The 15,182-nt window shown below is 38.7% G+C and overlaps 2 protein-coding genes across 3 annotated transcripts in view; one reads left to right on the top strand and one right to left on the bottom strand.

The window, feature by feature from the left end:
- Positions 1–5,135, top strand: part of LOC144638792 (uncharacterized) — a 41,566-nt gene extending 36,431 nt beyond the window's left edge. For both annotated transcript variants that reach the window (XM_078498047.1, XM_078498048.1), the window contains 6 exons: positions 472–566; positions 843–1,017; positions 1,869–1,938; positions 2,093–2,373; positions 3,599–3,755; positions 4,295–5,135. In XM_078498047.1, coding sequence (XP_078354173.1) covers positions 472–566; positions 843–1,017; positions 1,869–1,938; positions 2,093–2,373; positions 3,599–3,755; positions 4,295–4,470 — 954 coding nt within the window. In that variant the 3' untranslated portion in view covers positions 4,471–5,135. The remainder of the gene's footprint in view (positions 1–471; positions 567–842; positions 1,018–1,868; positions 1,939–2,092; positions 2,374–3,598; positions 3,756–4,294) is intronic.
- Positions 5,136–7,729: 2,594 nt separating this feature from the next.
- Positions 7,730–9,162, bottom strand: LOC144638438 (tetratricopeptide repeat protein 28-like). The gene has a single exon (XM_078497638.1). It carries the CDS (start codon positions 9,108–9,110, stop codon positions 7,737–7,739), a length of 1,374 nt encoding a protein of 457 aa, XP_078353764.1. The 5' UTR covers positions 9,111–9,162; the 3' UTR covers positions 7,730–7,736.
- Between the last annotated feature and the right edge of the window lie 6,020 nt (positions 9,163–15,182).

The raw sequence follows: 15,182 nt of genomic DNA on the forward strand, positions 1-15,182 counted from the left end.
AACTTTATTAACGTGTCAAAATAACCACTTAGCACGGGAAAAATAGTAAAATAGTATAAAATTTGAAGTAGTGTAAGTGGCGTCTGTGAGTAATGAAAATCAACTGGTCGCATAATTACATCACTGGTTCACGTAATATATCAAACACGCAAGACAGTGTTTCATCCGGATATCCAAACACTGAGAAGAGAGTTGAACATACGACGCGCAGCGGGGTCCAGCATTTTTGACGAAATTCGAGGTTTTAGATAGTCGATAAAACACTGTCTTGAGTGTTTAATATATCTTCTCAATCAAAACAAAACCTACGGAGTAAACGGAGAAATAGAACTGTAAAAATCTATGCTAATTAAGACCGGGTAGCCAAACCTCCTTCACGGCTATGATTTTTTTGTTTTAAGTTGATGAAGTATTACTTAGTTTAAGAACGTCGATGCAAAACTGCTGTTGCTTTTTGCCTCTGGCTTGCAGGACTCCAGTACCAATGAGGAACATTTCCCTCGAACGTTTTTCAAAGGCGCTGGCGAGGGTCTCTGGTGGTCTGTCATTACCTTTTCAACTGTCGGGTGAGTGGCCAATTCCGGGTCAACGGGCCTGTTCGTAAGAGGATGGTCACCTAGCAACAATCCGCTAACCGAGGGTCCCGAGGGCTCTGATGGAGAGTTTTGCAAGATGTATGACGAGTCTTTTCCAAATATGGCAAGCTGTATCGCAAGATATCTGTTATGTGGAAATGACTTCCTAAACGTGTATGAGAAACGTGACAACTTATTCGATAACAACAGAAGCCTCAGTATAATTTAAGCATAATGGGAAAAAGAGTTCATTTTATTTTTACACAGATATGGTGACCGCTGTCCCCAGTCCATCCCAGCCAAGATATTTGCAATGGCCTGGTTTCTAATTGGACTCGTTATTTTCGCTATCTTCATGGGATCATTGGCATCTGTGCTCACTGTTACAGTCATTTCAATGAATTCAAATGGTGCGAGTGCCACAGGTGTTGCTGACAGCAAGGTATTATGGGAATTATACATGATTACATCAGTGGCTCAAATTCATTTGAACCCTTTTGCATACCGTAAAATTCCGGTTATAAGCCCTAAAGGCTTATACAACTTCGTAAGGGGTTTTGTGTGGGCTTATAAGCGGAGAGACTTATATCCGGGAGGGCTTATAAGCAGAGTAAAAAATATGTTTCGAAACGAGGTACGGGAGTGTTGATCGAAATACGTTTCTAAGTATAAAATGCGTAATAAAGCAACATTTAGCCCTGTTCAGTACTGTCATTCGGCAGAGGGGGGCTTATATCCGGGGGGACTTATAATCGGATGTATTTTTTTGTTTCCAGGTAGATGCATGATGGCTTATAACAGGAGGGGCTTATAAGCGGGGGGGGGGGGGGGCTTATAACCAGAATTTTACGGTATTCAAACAGTTTTTACATGGGTATATTCTTTTCATCTGTGCTGCTTTGGGAATTCGCTCGTAAAAATTGTTTTTCAATTGCATCTCAAAAGCGATGCTTGGAGGTTAAAATAGCTGGTCTGACGTAAACATGTATACCAGGGTTGATGTACATGAATGTAGTGTTCTCACGTCACTCAACAGATAAACTTTTATAACACTAGATACGAGAAATTTTGCGTAAGCTGTAGCGTTTTCTTTGAGACATCCACAAGTACTGATGAAGGAGTTATCCCCGAAACGTCTGACTGTTTTAACAGTATTCCAGGGCACTTCAAATAAACCTTTCATTATTTTAATCATTAATTTGAGTGCTACTCCGCAATTTTTTTTTTTATGACATTTACTAGATACGAGACATTCGTGTTGGGTAGAATATGGTTATTTTACTTTACTTATAGATTGCAGTGGTCACCAACTCTTCCGAACAGCAGATGGCGGTTAAAAAATTCCGAAACAAGATAGAAATCGGTGAGTGAGGGATTTGTAACAATCTCATTGATAAACGAGAATTCTTTGATAATTCACTGATAAGTGAGAATTTTTACAGTTAACGTAAAGATAATTGTTTCAACGTAGTGCCAATTCTAAGATATATCACGTGACTTGACCTTAATTCATACAGGATCCACGTTCCCGGATTTAAACTCAATGATAAAAGCCCTACAAGAAGGTAACATAACTTCAGTGTTGCTGGAAATGTATGTTCCAGTCAAAAGGAAAGACTTGTTCAACGGCTCCTGGTTTGAAGTCACGGATTTTCTAGAAGCAGAAATAACTCATGGAGTTCTACTCGAAGGTGAAAGTGTGTCTAAATTAGCGAACGAGATGAAGAACTTGATAGTGAAGAAAAACGTTCAGACAGAATATCTACTACAAGAAAATGACGACGTGGAACAGTCTGAGGTGAAATATAATCTATTTTTATAAGTATTAAGTTACTATTAAGAAAACTGGTGACTAGAATATAAAACTACAAACCATTAACTACGAACAACTTAATGTATGACGTAAGGTCATTGTGACATTTTGCGTAATAGGCATACAGTCAACTCTCTCTAAGACGGACACCGTCGGGACTGGCCCCTGACTGTCCGTCTTAGAGAGGTGTCCGTCTTATAGAGAGTCGAGGTAACGTGACACCAGAAATTTCGAGATGATAAAGCTTAACGGCTATGTACAGCGAATACACGTCTGTTTTAAGTCGCTTACTTTAGCAAAACCTATAAAGTGGAACAAAAACAATACCAGAAATTCGACTCGTTCAGTTTGCTCCTGATTACAAACGGTATTACTGTAAGTAGAAAACTACCTCTTTGGTACCCATACACTTACGCACAGAAATAATACTTTATAGCGGATTGCTTTTGGTAAGTTTTGGTATTCTAAAGGTGCTGACTTACTTTGCTATATGTGGATACCGAGTTTTGCAGTATTATCCACTAAAAAAATCACCTTTTGTGCGTGTCCGTTGGCGGTTTCAAATTGTCCATTGTCCGTCTTAGAGAGGTGTCCGTCTTACAGAGAGTATTGTTACAGTAAAATGACTGAAAAACGGCAGGGACCATCACCAGGTGTCCGTCTTATGGAGGTGTCCGTCTTATAGGGAGTTTAGTTACAGTAAAATGACTGAAAAACGGCAGGGACCATCACCAGGTGTCCATCTCATGGAGGTGTCCGTCTTATGGAGGTGTCCGTTAAGAGAGAGTTGACTGTATAATTTAATATCCATGTCATCAACAAATACACACCATTTGTGAAAAGAACTTGTAGAATTAAGTTTAGTAGTTAGGGCGAAAGAAAAACGAGTCGTTACACCTGATTTTAATAGTGTATTTAAGGACTGCAAAGTTTTTAAGATAAAAATATCTCGCTTGATATCCACACTAACATTGCCCTCATACCTAGCATAGTTACTAAGTGTTACGCCTTTTATCAATTACCATGATTATCAAGTTTTTAAAAAAGTGATTTATTTTATTGTATGCTAATAGAGAAAATCATCTCAACAGTGATCCGTCCCTAGCTAAACTCTAAAGCAGAATAATGACAAACCTCAAGTTAGACTCCTCTAAGAAATGTTTTCTTCTCATAATTTTCCCACCTATTTATTTTTACGCTTATTCTCCAGGTCGACTCGAATTCAGCAGTGTTCTTTGAACCAACTAGTCCTTACTTTCTCAACACCATAGTCATCAGTGCTGCTCTCTTGTTTATTGCCGTCGCATGTGGTCTGTTTTACCAGGCCTTCTGTTTCAGACAGCTTTGTGGGGAAACTGGTGACGAAGGTATGCTGAATTGGTTATCAACAATGTGGATACCCGTGGGGGGGGGGGGGGGTCAAAAAAATTTTATACGGGAAGGCTCCGCCCCGAGTTCTAACCCCTTTCCCTTTTTATATACCATTTTGACAGAAATTGTACCTCTTTCGTATACCTTTAACTGAAAAAAGTACCCCTTTCATATACCTTAAAGACATGGCGTGAACAGGACGTTTTCTTGTCATTTTCATGTAGCGCTTAATAAATTAAAATAATACAGCCATAAATTGCGTCTGTTCGAAATGTTTTAATTAAAGGCCCTTTAAAAAACCGAAATGACAGATTTCCATACCATTTCATATACCTAAACTCGGGAAATCCCTATCCTTTTGTATACCTAACGCCTGAAAAAGGTACCCCTTTCGGGCGGAGCCTCCCCGTATAGGCCATTAAAGGGAGTACCCCCCCCCCCCGGGTGTGGACATTTGGTAAGCGAAGGGAAATTAATTTTGCTGGCTGGCTGGCAGCTGTGATGAAATATTACTGAACAATTTCGTTTATTTCAGGAACATGCAGATGTGGCATCATGAAGAAGGATATCACAGAATCTGTGGAAAAGTTTTATCAGAATTTCTCTAAAACGTATCATCGAATACGTGCGAAACAGAAAGCAGAACTTGCTAAACACTTACCGACAGACGCAATGGAACCTGTGAGGAAAACATTTACATACAAGCCTTAGTTAATGGTCAACAAAATACACTTACTTGAGCTAGAGGTTTTCGAGCACGTTAAAAAATCTCGTCTTTTAAGAACATCGTTGCTTGACCTTAAATTTTTGTCAAAAATATAGAAAAGCACAGGAGATATTGAAAATACCTTGGATTGCATGTGCATGCTTAAACTTTAAATGAAAAGGTTGCTAAAATATTAGGAAATCAATTAGACGTTGTTGCACAATACTAAAATTTAAGATTAGTCCTTTTGCTCAAGGTTGCAAAGCTCTAATCGAAAGTCCTGTGCGACCATTCTCGTTCCCAGACTTCTTCATAGTGAGCCATAGCTGACAGCTACTTTTTCTGCGATCGATTGCATCTGTTACATAATTGAGGGAGGGAGAGGGAATAACTGTAGGCTCCACTGACCATAGTGCAGTCACGCGAAAACAATCCGTAACTGTTCCAAAGTTTCTAACAAAACTTGTATTTCAATTTCAGCTAAACATAATAGTTGTAGGGGCATCGTTCTGTTACCATCTTATTTTGTTAAAACAGACACTCCATAAATAAATCTTGTCTTATCTCTGCTATACACAACATAAAAATCAAATAATCTTAACATTATTTATTTGTTTATTTCAAATATTGACATAACTTACTCTCGGGGAAGCGTTTAACGCAACGCAAAGTACAACGCATAGAGGAATGCAGGGGACGCGAAAGCGGCAACGCGAAGAACAGTGGAAGGAGCGCATTAGGAACCGGGAATCTGGCTCTAATAGGGAACATATTTATCTGTTGTAACGGATAAATATCAATGGATGAGTAAATGTATGGGGGACCACAGCGGTTACACGGGAGGTCTACAAGGGAACGAAATGTAGGGGCATCGTTCTGTTACCATCTTATTTTGTTAAAACAGACACTCCATAAATAAATCTTGTCTTATCTCTGCTATACACAACATAAAAATCAAATAATCTTAACATTATTTATTTGTTTATTTCAAATATTGACATAACTTACTCTCGGGGAAGCGTTTAACGCAACGCAAAGTACAACGCATAGAGGAATGCAGGGGACGCGAAAGCGGCAACGCGAGGAACAGTGGAAGGAGCGCATTAGGAACCGGGAATCTGGCTCTAATAGGGAACATATTTATCTGTTGTAACGGATAAATATCAATGGATGAGTAAATGTATGGGGGACCACAGCGGTTACACGGGAGGTCTACAAGGGAACCCACCGGGTACCCTTGGGGAAACGCACGGGATCGCGAATAGGGGAAGTTACAGAAAACGCACCCAAATTTACGAGGAACTCCTTAGGGAACTCAACAATAACAAAACAACAACAACAACAACAAACAACAAGGTTTATTTGAACTGTAAAATTACTAGTTACTACTCTAAAAATAAATAAATTAAAAATACATAGAGTTGCTGGTCACCCAAAATAACTAAAAAGCAAAACTAGTTGGAGGACCACCATTTATTAATTTAAAGTAAATATAAGATCGCATAATCATTTGGTGAAAGTAGGGAACACTCAGGTCTGTGAGGGAACGCATCGAGTTATAACCAGTGTTATTATTGAACAATTATCACGATACCCAAATATGGCCAAACGACAAAATTATCCGCCATTCGTGCGTACCAACTTACGACCCTGCAATACACGTAGGTTGTCATGGTTATAAGAAAGCAATTTTTTGGTTAAAATCACCGTGACTCACATTTAACTGAAAAAGTGATAAACTCGCAATTTTTGATCGATATGCTCTGCGGTGGGGGAGCTAGCTTTTATACACTTAAGATCAATGTTTATAAACTACAAAATCATTGATCCTAAAATATATCCTGTCCAATTTTTGGATCTACCAGAAAAGAGGTTCAGTTTTGGAACCGTCCCCCCCGGTCCCTTCCTGGTTAAGTTAAACTTTCGAACATTAGAACGTAGAGCTTCACGTGTCTCAAACTTTCGATTCTTAAAGGAGCAGTATCACGAGAATCACTTCGAAAAGTCAAAGTCAAAAGAAATATTTATATTAACGGAAACTTTAAAATAATGGTCAAACTTCCTTAAAAATGACTATAACAGTCCACTTATACTGTAACAAAAGATGTATTATCATGAGTTATACAGGCATGAAATTTCAAACAAAATTTTGAAAACGTCTGGCACACGTTTTCAAACTCTGCCAATGTGTCATGGACAAATCGTTAAAAACTAAATACATTTTGCTCTCCTTTGAAATATTCATAAAATATCTTCACCTTGGTGTTCTCTGTGCATCTTGTGAATGAGTGAAGCTTTTGAGGCATAATATTAGCTCCGTTAGGGAAAAGCACAAAAAAAAGAATTCGATTCAGATTCTTAGGAAAGAAAACCCAAAAAATCAATTCGAAAAAACAAAAAAATGCCTTTAAGAGATAATGGAATTACATGGAAATCAACGCTATTTTGTTACTTTACAATGCTATCGCAGAAGTTGTTTAACTCGTTGCTTTCTTTAATTTGTTTGCATGGAGTACTCCACCGATATAAGGTCCTTTCTTCCTAAAACACCAAAAATGACAAACCAGTAGATTAGGAAACATTGTGTAAGAAATTTTTCCTGTAGTTCAAATCTATCATCCCAGCTATAGCAGTGAAGTGGGGCTGACACACTTCGTCATATTTTGACTTTCAGCACTGTCCGAAAATTTAGATGTCAGATAGCAGGGCCGTAACTAGACCTTTGGCATAGACGAGGCAAGATCTTGCCAGGAGGTTCTGGGGGCATGTCCTCCAGACAATTTGAATAACTAAAAGCTTTAAAGCAAAAACATTTTTATAAGGTATTTCTTGGAAGAAAATCAATGTTGTTCAATTGGGGATTATTTTCCCAACTAAACACATATATTTTTTTTAATTTTGGGTTAAAAGTAAGACAAGGCAAGTTCTTCGTCTTGCTTCTTTCCAGTTACGGCTCTGGATAGCCATGAACGAACTTGACTACCTAGCCTGAAACGACCACTTTGTTTCTTGAAATAGATGGGAAGCTTTGAAAGAAACCATTTTACTTAATAGACAGATCAAAACAACAAGTGATCTGACTGAACCTCACAAAAAAGTGTTTTGGCTTAAAAAAAAATATCCCAACAATAGAACTTAACGCGGCAAGGAAAAATTTTGGATCTAAACTTCGTTACTTATAATGAAATGAAAGATGGCTTTACTTTTGATTTAACTCACACTGGCTACCAACTAACCAAAATCATGGTTCTTCGTTACTTTAAACTTACTTTTATTTTCCAAAGTCAAATGTTACGTTATCTCCAATCAGCATAAACGGTGCCCACTCAGTAACCTTGGTGAAGCCGTTGTGTCTCATCCACTTCATGGCCTCGTCAAGAGATTCACTGGCGCTTTCTCCACGAACAAGGTGCTCGTAGAAACATCTCATTAACTGCTCTGTTGCACTGTCTTCTAGAGCCCAGAGTGCCACCAACACTGAGCGTGCACCAGATCCCAAGAACGCGCGAGCGATTCCAACAACTCCCTCGGCTCTAATTTGTCCACGCCCACTGTGACAACAGCTTAATACTACCAGTTTGGCTCGCAGTTGAACTTTTGAAATGTCAGACATTTTCAAAAGGTAGTCAGCTTCTTGTGGGATCCCAGTAGTAGAGCTTGAAGGGGCAAGCGCAATTTCTCCTCTTTCAGCATTACCATGTGCAGCAAAATGTATCAGACTTGCTGAATCTATCCTTTGAAGTACTGCCTGCTTCGTTGCGTGCTCTCCTAACAGAGGTTGATCGCCCAGAAGTCGCCCAATCATCTCTGCTTCTTTTCTTGCACCAGACAATGGTACAAATTTTTTATTGGGACGTCCGTTGTATATCACATGACCAACATCAGGATCCCCCACTATCAGAGCACCAGTCTGACTGTGATAGTCTGCAGGACTGTCCTGAATGAGCTTGAGAGTCGTCAGTGAAGGGATGATGCGGATCCTGAAAGTCTCCGATAAATATTTTCCACTTCCATCGAGTAACGCTGCAAATGGAACACGGTACAAGTTGCGATCAGGAACAATGATGATTTCAGGTTCCTCAAGTAAGTCGGACACAGGATTGATGAGCATTTCGTGGAACAAAGTTAAACTCGGTTCTGGATCTTTGGCATGCTTTGCATTTCGCAAAGCTACGCGGCTCTCATTCTGAGAAGGATCAGAATCAGCCGGCTCAATGTCATTTATAGATCGATCTTCGCTAACCCCCTCAGGTAAAATGCCAAAGGTGCGGAAATTTTTTGCCATGATAGCAAAAAACTCATCGAAATTTTCAGCTGGCTTTTCCAGTCTTTTGTAAAGAGTCTTTTCATCCACTGTCATCTCTCGAAAAGAAATGACTCCGCTTGTCCTAAGAATCCACAAAAACAATTTTTGAGCATGATAAGAAATGTACAGACAAGTGCAGTTGCTTTCTTTCGTCATGATGTTTTCAATGCCAGTCCATGATTGCGGGTTAACTGATATGTGTTTTTCCGCGAAGTACTGAGATGCCATCAAGTCTGCTAGGGCTCTAGCCCTTCCCAGCTCTACAACATAAAGAGCAGTGTTAGGAATTCCAGCGTCACAAAACAATCCACTGAGTAACTCGTAAGGAAAAGCTTGCATGTCTGCAAAGGATATTTTAATTTGGTCGCTGTCTGCGTTAAAACCTCTCAAATCTTCGTCGCGGCCCGGGGGGGGCCCCCCGCATTTGTTTACAGTTCGAAACAAATAGAAAAAGGCTTGTTCCTGGAACTTTTCTTGTGATAACTTCGCCAAAGTAAGAAAGCAATAGCATCCCAACTCAGTTTCTACTTGTCCAAAATCTTGACATATTTTAAGTGACTTCTCGATATATTCTTCAGCAGTAACATATTCTCCGAGAGATAGAAACACAGTTCCCAATCTAAGGTAAATGGACGCTTCTCCTCCTTTGTCGCCAATTTCAACTGTGATTGCAAGTGCTTTCTCGTGATATTCTTTAGCCTTGACATTATCACCAAGAAATTGATGCATTTTTCCCAGAGTTACGTAATTATCTGCTTCTCCTGCTCTGTCACCAATTTCCATTGTGATCGCTAGTGCCTTTTCGAGATTTACGCTAGCTTTTGCATATTCGCCGAGATTTTGAAACGCATCTCCTAGGTTACGGTAACTTGTTGCTTTTCCGTGTCTGTCACCAATTTCATTTAAGATCGCAAGTGATTTCTCGAAATATTTCTTAGCCTTGGTATATTCCCCGATAGATTTAAACAAAGCTCCGAGGTTTCCGTAATTCCTTGCTTCTCCTGCTCTGTCACCAATTTCAATTAAGATTAAAAGTGATTTCTCGATATATTCTTTAGCCTTGACATATTCACCGAGATATTGAAACACAGCTCCTAGGTTTCCGTTACTTCTTCCTTCTCCTGCTCTGTCGCCAATTCCTGTTGCAACTGCAAGTGATTTTTCAAAATATTCTTTAGCGTTGACATATTGACCGAGAGATTGAAACACCTCTTCAAGGTCTATGTAATTTTTTGCTTCTCCCGCTTTGTCACCAATTTCCAAATTGATCGCAAGTGCTTTCTCGTGATGTTCTTTACCCTTGATATTGTCACCGAGAGATTGATACATATTTCCCAAAGTTGCGTAATTTGTTGCTTCTCCTTCTCTGTCACCAACTTCAAATGTGATCACAAGCGATTTTAGGAGATAATCTTTAGCCTTTTCATATTCACCGAGAGATTTAAACACAGTTCCTAGGTTTCCACAATTTCTTGCTTCTCCTGCTTTGTCAGGAAAGTCCATGTTGATCGCAAGTGCTTTCTCGAGATATTCTTTGGCCTCGACATATTTACCGAGAGATTTAAACAGAACTCCAAGATTTCCATAATTTCTTGCTTCTCCTGTTCTGTCACCAATTTCCATTGTGATCGCAAGTGATTTCTCGAGGTATCCTTTAGCCTTGACATATTCACCCAGAGATAGAGACGTAGCTCCCAGCTTTCCGTAACATGCTGCTTCTCCTGTTCTGTCACCAATTTCCATGTTGATCGCAATTGATTTCTCGAGGTATCCTTTAGCCTTGACATATTCACCCAGAGATAGAGACGTAGCTCCCAGCTTTCCGTAACATGCTGCTTCTCCTGCTCTGTCACCAATTTCAATTTTGATTGCAAGTGCTTTATCGATATATTCTATAGCCTTGACATATTCACCGAGAGATTTAAACACAGCTCCTAGGTTTCCGTAAGATGTTGCTTCTCCTGCTCTGTCACCAATTTCAATGTTTATCGCAAGTGCTTTCTCGATATATTCTTTAGCCTTGACATATTCACCGAGAGAATCAAACACAGTTCCTAGGTTTCCATAATTGTTTGCTTCTCTTGCTCTGTAACCAATTTCCATGTTGATCGCTAGTGCTTTCTCGAGACATTCTTTAGCTTTGACATATTCACCGAAAGTTCGATACACAGTTTCAAGTTTTCCATATGCGATTGCTTCTAAGTTTTTGTCCCCAATCTCTTTCATGATAGTGATTACTCTCTTATAAAGTTCTTTTGCTTCAACGTACTTATTTTGATCCTGATATATCTGTGCCAGTTGTATGCTAAGCCATCCTTCCTGGTCTGTTTCACCACACTCGCAGTAAATGACGAGAAGTTTCCTGCCATATGTTATAGCACTTGTGTTATCGTGAATAAGACGGTACGCTTCGAACATTATTCCATAGATTCCTTCATAAATGAATTTACCAAATTGCTTTTTTATAATCATCGCTTTATCATTTAACAAAACCAAGCTTTCCTTGCATAACATGATAGCGTTTAGAGCACGACCAGTGTTGAGAAGGAAAGTGGCAACAGCTAAGGCTATACCGATGGCTTCTTTGATGTCTTCCGCTACGTTGTTCATGACGCTTTCCACTCTTTAATTTCTTCAAACTGTAAGTGTCCGTGTAACTGAAAAATAAATAGAGGGGGTTGGATTTCACAGCGGTCAAACGCAAAAATTGACGTCACATCCGGTCTTTGCCGCCTCGAACTTTTGACTCGAAAGTGGGCAAACTTTTGCAAGAAATTGTTAAAGAAATGGTACGGTGAAAGAACAGTTCAAGCTGGGACACTCAGTGGAGGTGAATTATCAAATTTCCAATCCATAAGCGGCGTATAAACCTTAACTTTCCAGGGACGGCGTTAACTTTTGGCTTTAAAGCAAAAGTTTTCGGAAAATTTAAGACTTTGTATGGAACTCTTTTTGGCGCGAATTACGCAGAAACTGCGCACGCGCGCTGCGTTTGACCGCTGTGTGGGGTTGGATAGGGGTACGCAAATCCACTGACGCGTACTATTGTTTGGCCAAGTCCACACCGGAGGGCTGTCCAATTCTGTCGATCGACGTAATACGAGTCGAGAAATACTTGTGTCGACTCAATAGAAAGGGTTGTCGAGTCAAAAATTGTATTTCATTATGGTTACTTTAATCCCTTTGAACATTGACTTTGATTTTTGTGACAGTACAAGCACGCGCTTATGTCGAAGACACATTTTAATTATTTTAAATGAACAAGCGCTTGCTGTTGGTTAAGTCTCTATTAACGTCCGAGAATTTTATCGTATTTAGCGCATCAACAATACCTTTGTTTAACTTTGTTCGTAACCATCTTTTTTTCCTTTCGGTATAGCTCCTTTTAACGCTGAGTGAGTGACCATTCACAGATGACATACATGTGAATAGCTATTACCAAGGGCGTCCTTTAAAATACGTGCACATTTCACTTGTAACCTACAACAGCAAGTTTATGTATACAAATCTCTTGGCTAAAAGGAGATGGCTCTATTTAGTTAAACTGGTAAACATCATCAAAGGCATGCAATACAAAGCAAGTTTTACTCACCACACAATTGTTACTTGAAATTAATGACGGGTAAAGACCAACTCGTACTCCTGGGCTTGTATAGAATGAACTTTACTGTCGAGCTTATTTTATACTGTTAGCTTTGGAAAGTAAAAGTACTGGATATCCATAAAATGTAACTTCCTCTGGTAAATTCTAAAGGACATGCATTTGTTGTTTTGAGGGAGGGGATTAGGAAATAACCAAAATAACATAGAAAAAAGGCAAAACCAGAGAAAACGATTCGTGCAAAGCGAGACACTAAAAAGTAAAATATCGAACAAAGCAAATAAAATTCTCCCATAACTTGAATCTGTAAAATTATTGCTCAGAAAATTGCCCACCCACCCCACCCCACTCAAACCGTCTCTTAGAAAATGAAATTTTCTAGTTACATCGCGTTTCAGATTTTTCATTTTCCGTAAAGAATAAATCTTTAAAAGTTCTCTTTTAACCCGTGACTTGCGACAACAAGAAACGTGCGTTAGTGATAAGCAGGAAAAATGCTAATTTCCACCGACTCGTTTCCATGTCGCTATTTTAATTTACATTTATGCATTAAATGATCAAATATAAATAGCACGGTGCCCGCGCCTGGGGGGGGGGGGGGACTATTACGGCTCGCTTCATAATTTTCAAGATCGCTTCAATATCATCTCTCAATTAAAATAGACCTTCATGAAATTCGAAGTGGAAAGAAATAAACTTAGGAATTCTCAACCACCGAACAAGAGGACATTGAAAATCCCAAAATCGATTAACTGATCTTTTCGGTTTAGAGTCCTTCCATTTTGTAAGCTCTCAAAAATTTAAATCGACTTGCAGTTTATTTTACATAGATTTTTAAACACATGAATAAAGTCAAAGGAAGGTAATAGGATTATTTCTAATATAGGACACAAGCAAAAAAAAATTTTATACAAGCATGTTTTTTCATTTCTTTTAATTGTGTCTTTTAGGTTTCGCTACCAAACTGAATTTTTCATGTATCGAAAGAAGCCCATTGTTTCTTTTAAAAGCTGATTACAGTAACGATAGAAACAACAAATGTACAGGTCGATCTATAGAGAACTTGCTTTCGTTTACAGCTTAATTGAACTGAAGCGTTGACTAAGAAAATTAAAACAATTTTTTTTCACTAATAGTTCAAACTTTCTTTGATGAATGAATAATGTCCATTTTTTTGTGAATCTGAAGGGTGTCACTTAGAAAGCATGTTCGAATGAGCGCAGTGCGGCATATATGTAGCTCGTTGTTTTAACTTCAATGATTTATTTTGAAGTCCCGGCTGTTTTAACGTTTGTGTCTCATTTTGAGTTCCCGCTTGTTTTAACTTCTGTGATTTAATTTTTAGTTCCCGCTTGTTTTAACTTCTGCGTTTCATTTTGAGTTCCCGCTTGTTTTAACTTCTGTGATTTAATTTTTAGTTCCCGCTTGTTTTAACTTCTGCGTTTCATTTTGAGTTCCCGCTTGTTTTAACTTCTGTGTTCATTTTCGGTTCCCTCATGTTTTAACTTCTGCGTTTCATTTTGAGTTCCCTCATGATTTAACTTCTGCGTTTCGGCATTTTGAGTTCCCTTATGATTTAACTTCTGCGTTTCATTTTGAGTTCCCTTATGTTTTAATTTCTGCGTTTCATTTTGAGTTCCCTTATGTTTTAACTTCTCCGTTTCACTTTGAGTTCCCTCATGTTTTAACTTCTGCGTTTCACTTTGAGTTCCCTCTTGTTTTAACTTTTGCGTTTCACTTTGAGTTCCCTCTTGTTTTAACTTCTCCGTTTCATTTTGAGTTCCCTCATGTTTTAATTTCGCCGTTTCATTTTGAGTTCCTGATTGTTTAAACCGGCTTCTGCGTTTCACTTTGAGTTTCCTCTTGTTTTAACTTCTGAGTTTCATTTTGAGTTCCCTCTTGTTTTATTTTTTGCGTTTCATTTTGAGTAATTCCCTGATGTTTGAACTTCTCCGTTTCATTTTGAGTTCCCGGTAGTTTTAACCCGGCTTTGTTTTATTTTGGGTTCCGGCTTGTTTTAACTTCTGTGTTTTATCTTGAGTTCCTGCTTGTTTTAAATTATGTGATTTTGAGTTTCTGGTAAAGTTAACCTCTTCATTTTTAGTTTTCTCTAGTTTTAACCTCTGTTATTCGGCATTTTGAGTCAGTGCGTTTCAGAGATTTGGAGTTCCTACTTGTTATAATTTTTGCGTTTCATTTTCAGTTCCTGTTAGTTCTAACCTCTTCGTTTTATTTTGGTTTCCCCCTTGTTTCAACTTCTGTGTTTCATTTTGTGTCCTTTTTGAATTCATGCTTGTTTTAACTTCTGCGCTCCCAACCATCTCATTTATCTCATCTCTTTTCAGTTGAGTTCCCGCTTAGTAAAATTTCAGCGTTTCATCAGAGTTCCCGGTTGTTCAAACTTCAGTGTCTCTTTTTGAGCTCCCACTTGTTTTAACTTCAGTGTTTAATTTTGAGTTCCCGCCTTTAAAAATGCTTGTAATTGCTTTGTTTCATTTTGAGTTCCCGCCTTTAAAAACGCTTGTAGTTGCTTTGTTTCATTTTGAGTTCCCACTTGTTTTAACTAATGTGTTTTTTTGAATGTCGAATTCAAGAGAAAAGTTTGGTCGTTCATCAGTTCATGTATAAATATTTTTAGCCAAAGTCTAAACTGAACTACCGTAAAAGAAAAAAATAGAGCGCGCTGTTACCTGCTGTCTTTCGTTGTCTTTTTGAGGGACAACTTGAATTGAAAGCTGTGATAAACGCCGGGAAAATATCGTGGAATACGTTCCATGGAATACCGCAGAATATGCAACGGCCTTCTAGGC

This window comes from Oculina patagonica, chromosome 14, assembly GCF_052425735.1.
Source record: "Oculina patagonica isolate OP01 chromosome 14, crgOcupat, whole genome shotgun sequence".
Classification (NCBI taxonomy): domain Eukaryota; kingdom Metazoa; phylum Cnidaria; class Anthozoa; order Scleractinia; family Oculinidae; genus Oculina; species Oculina patagonica.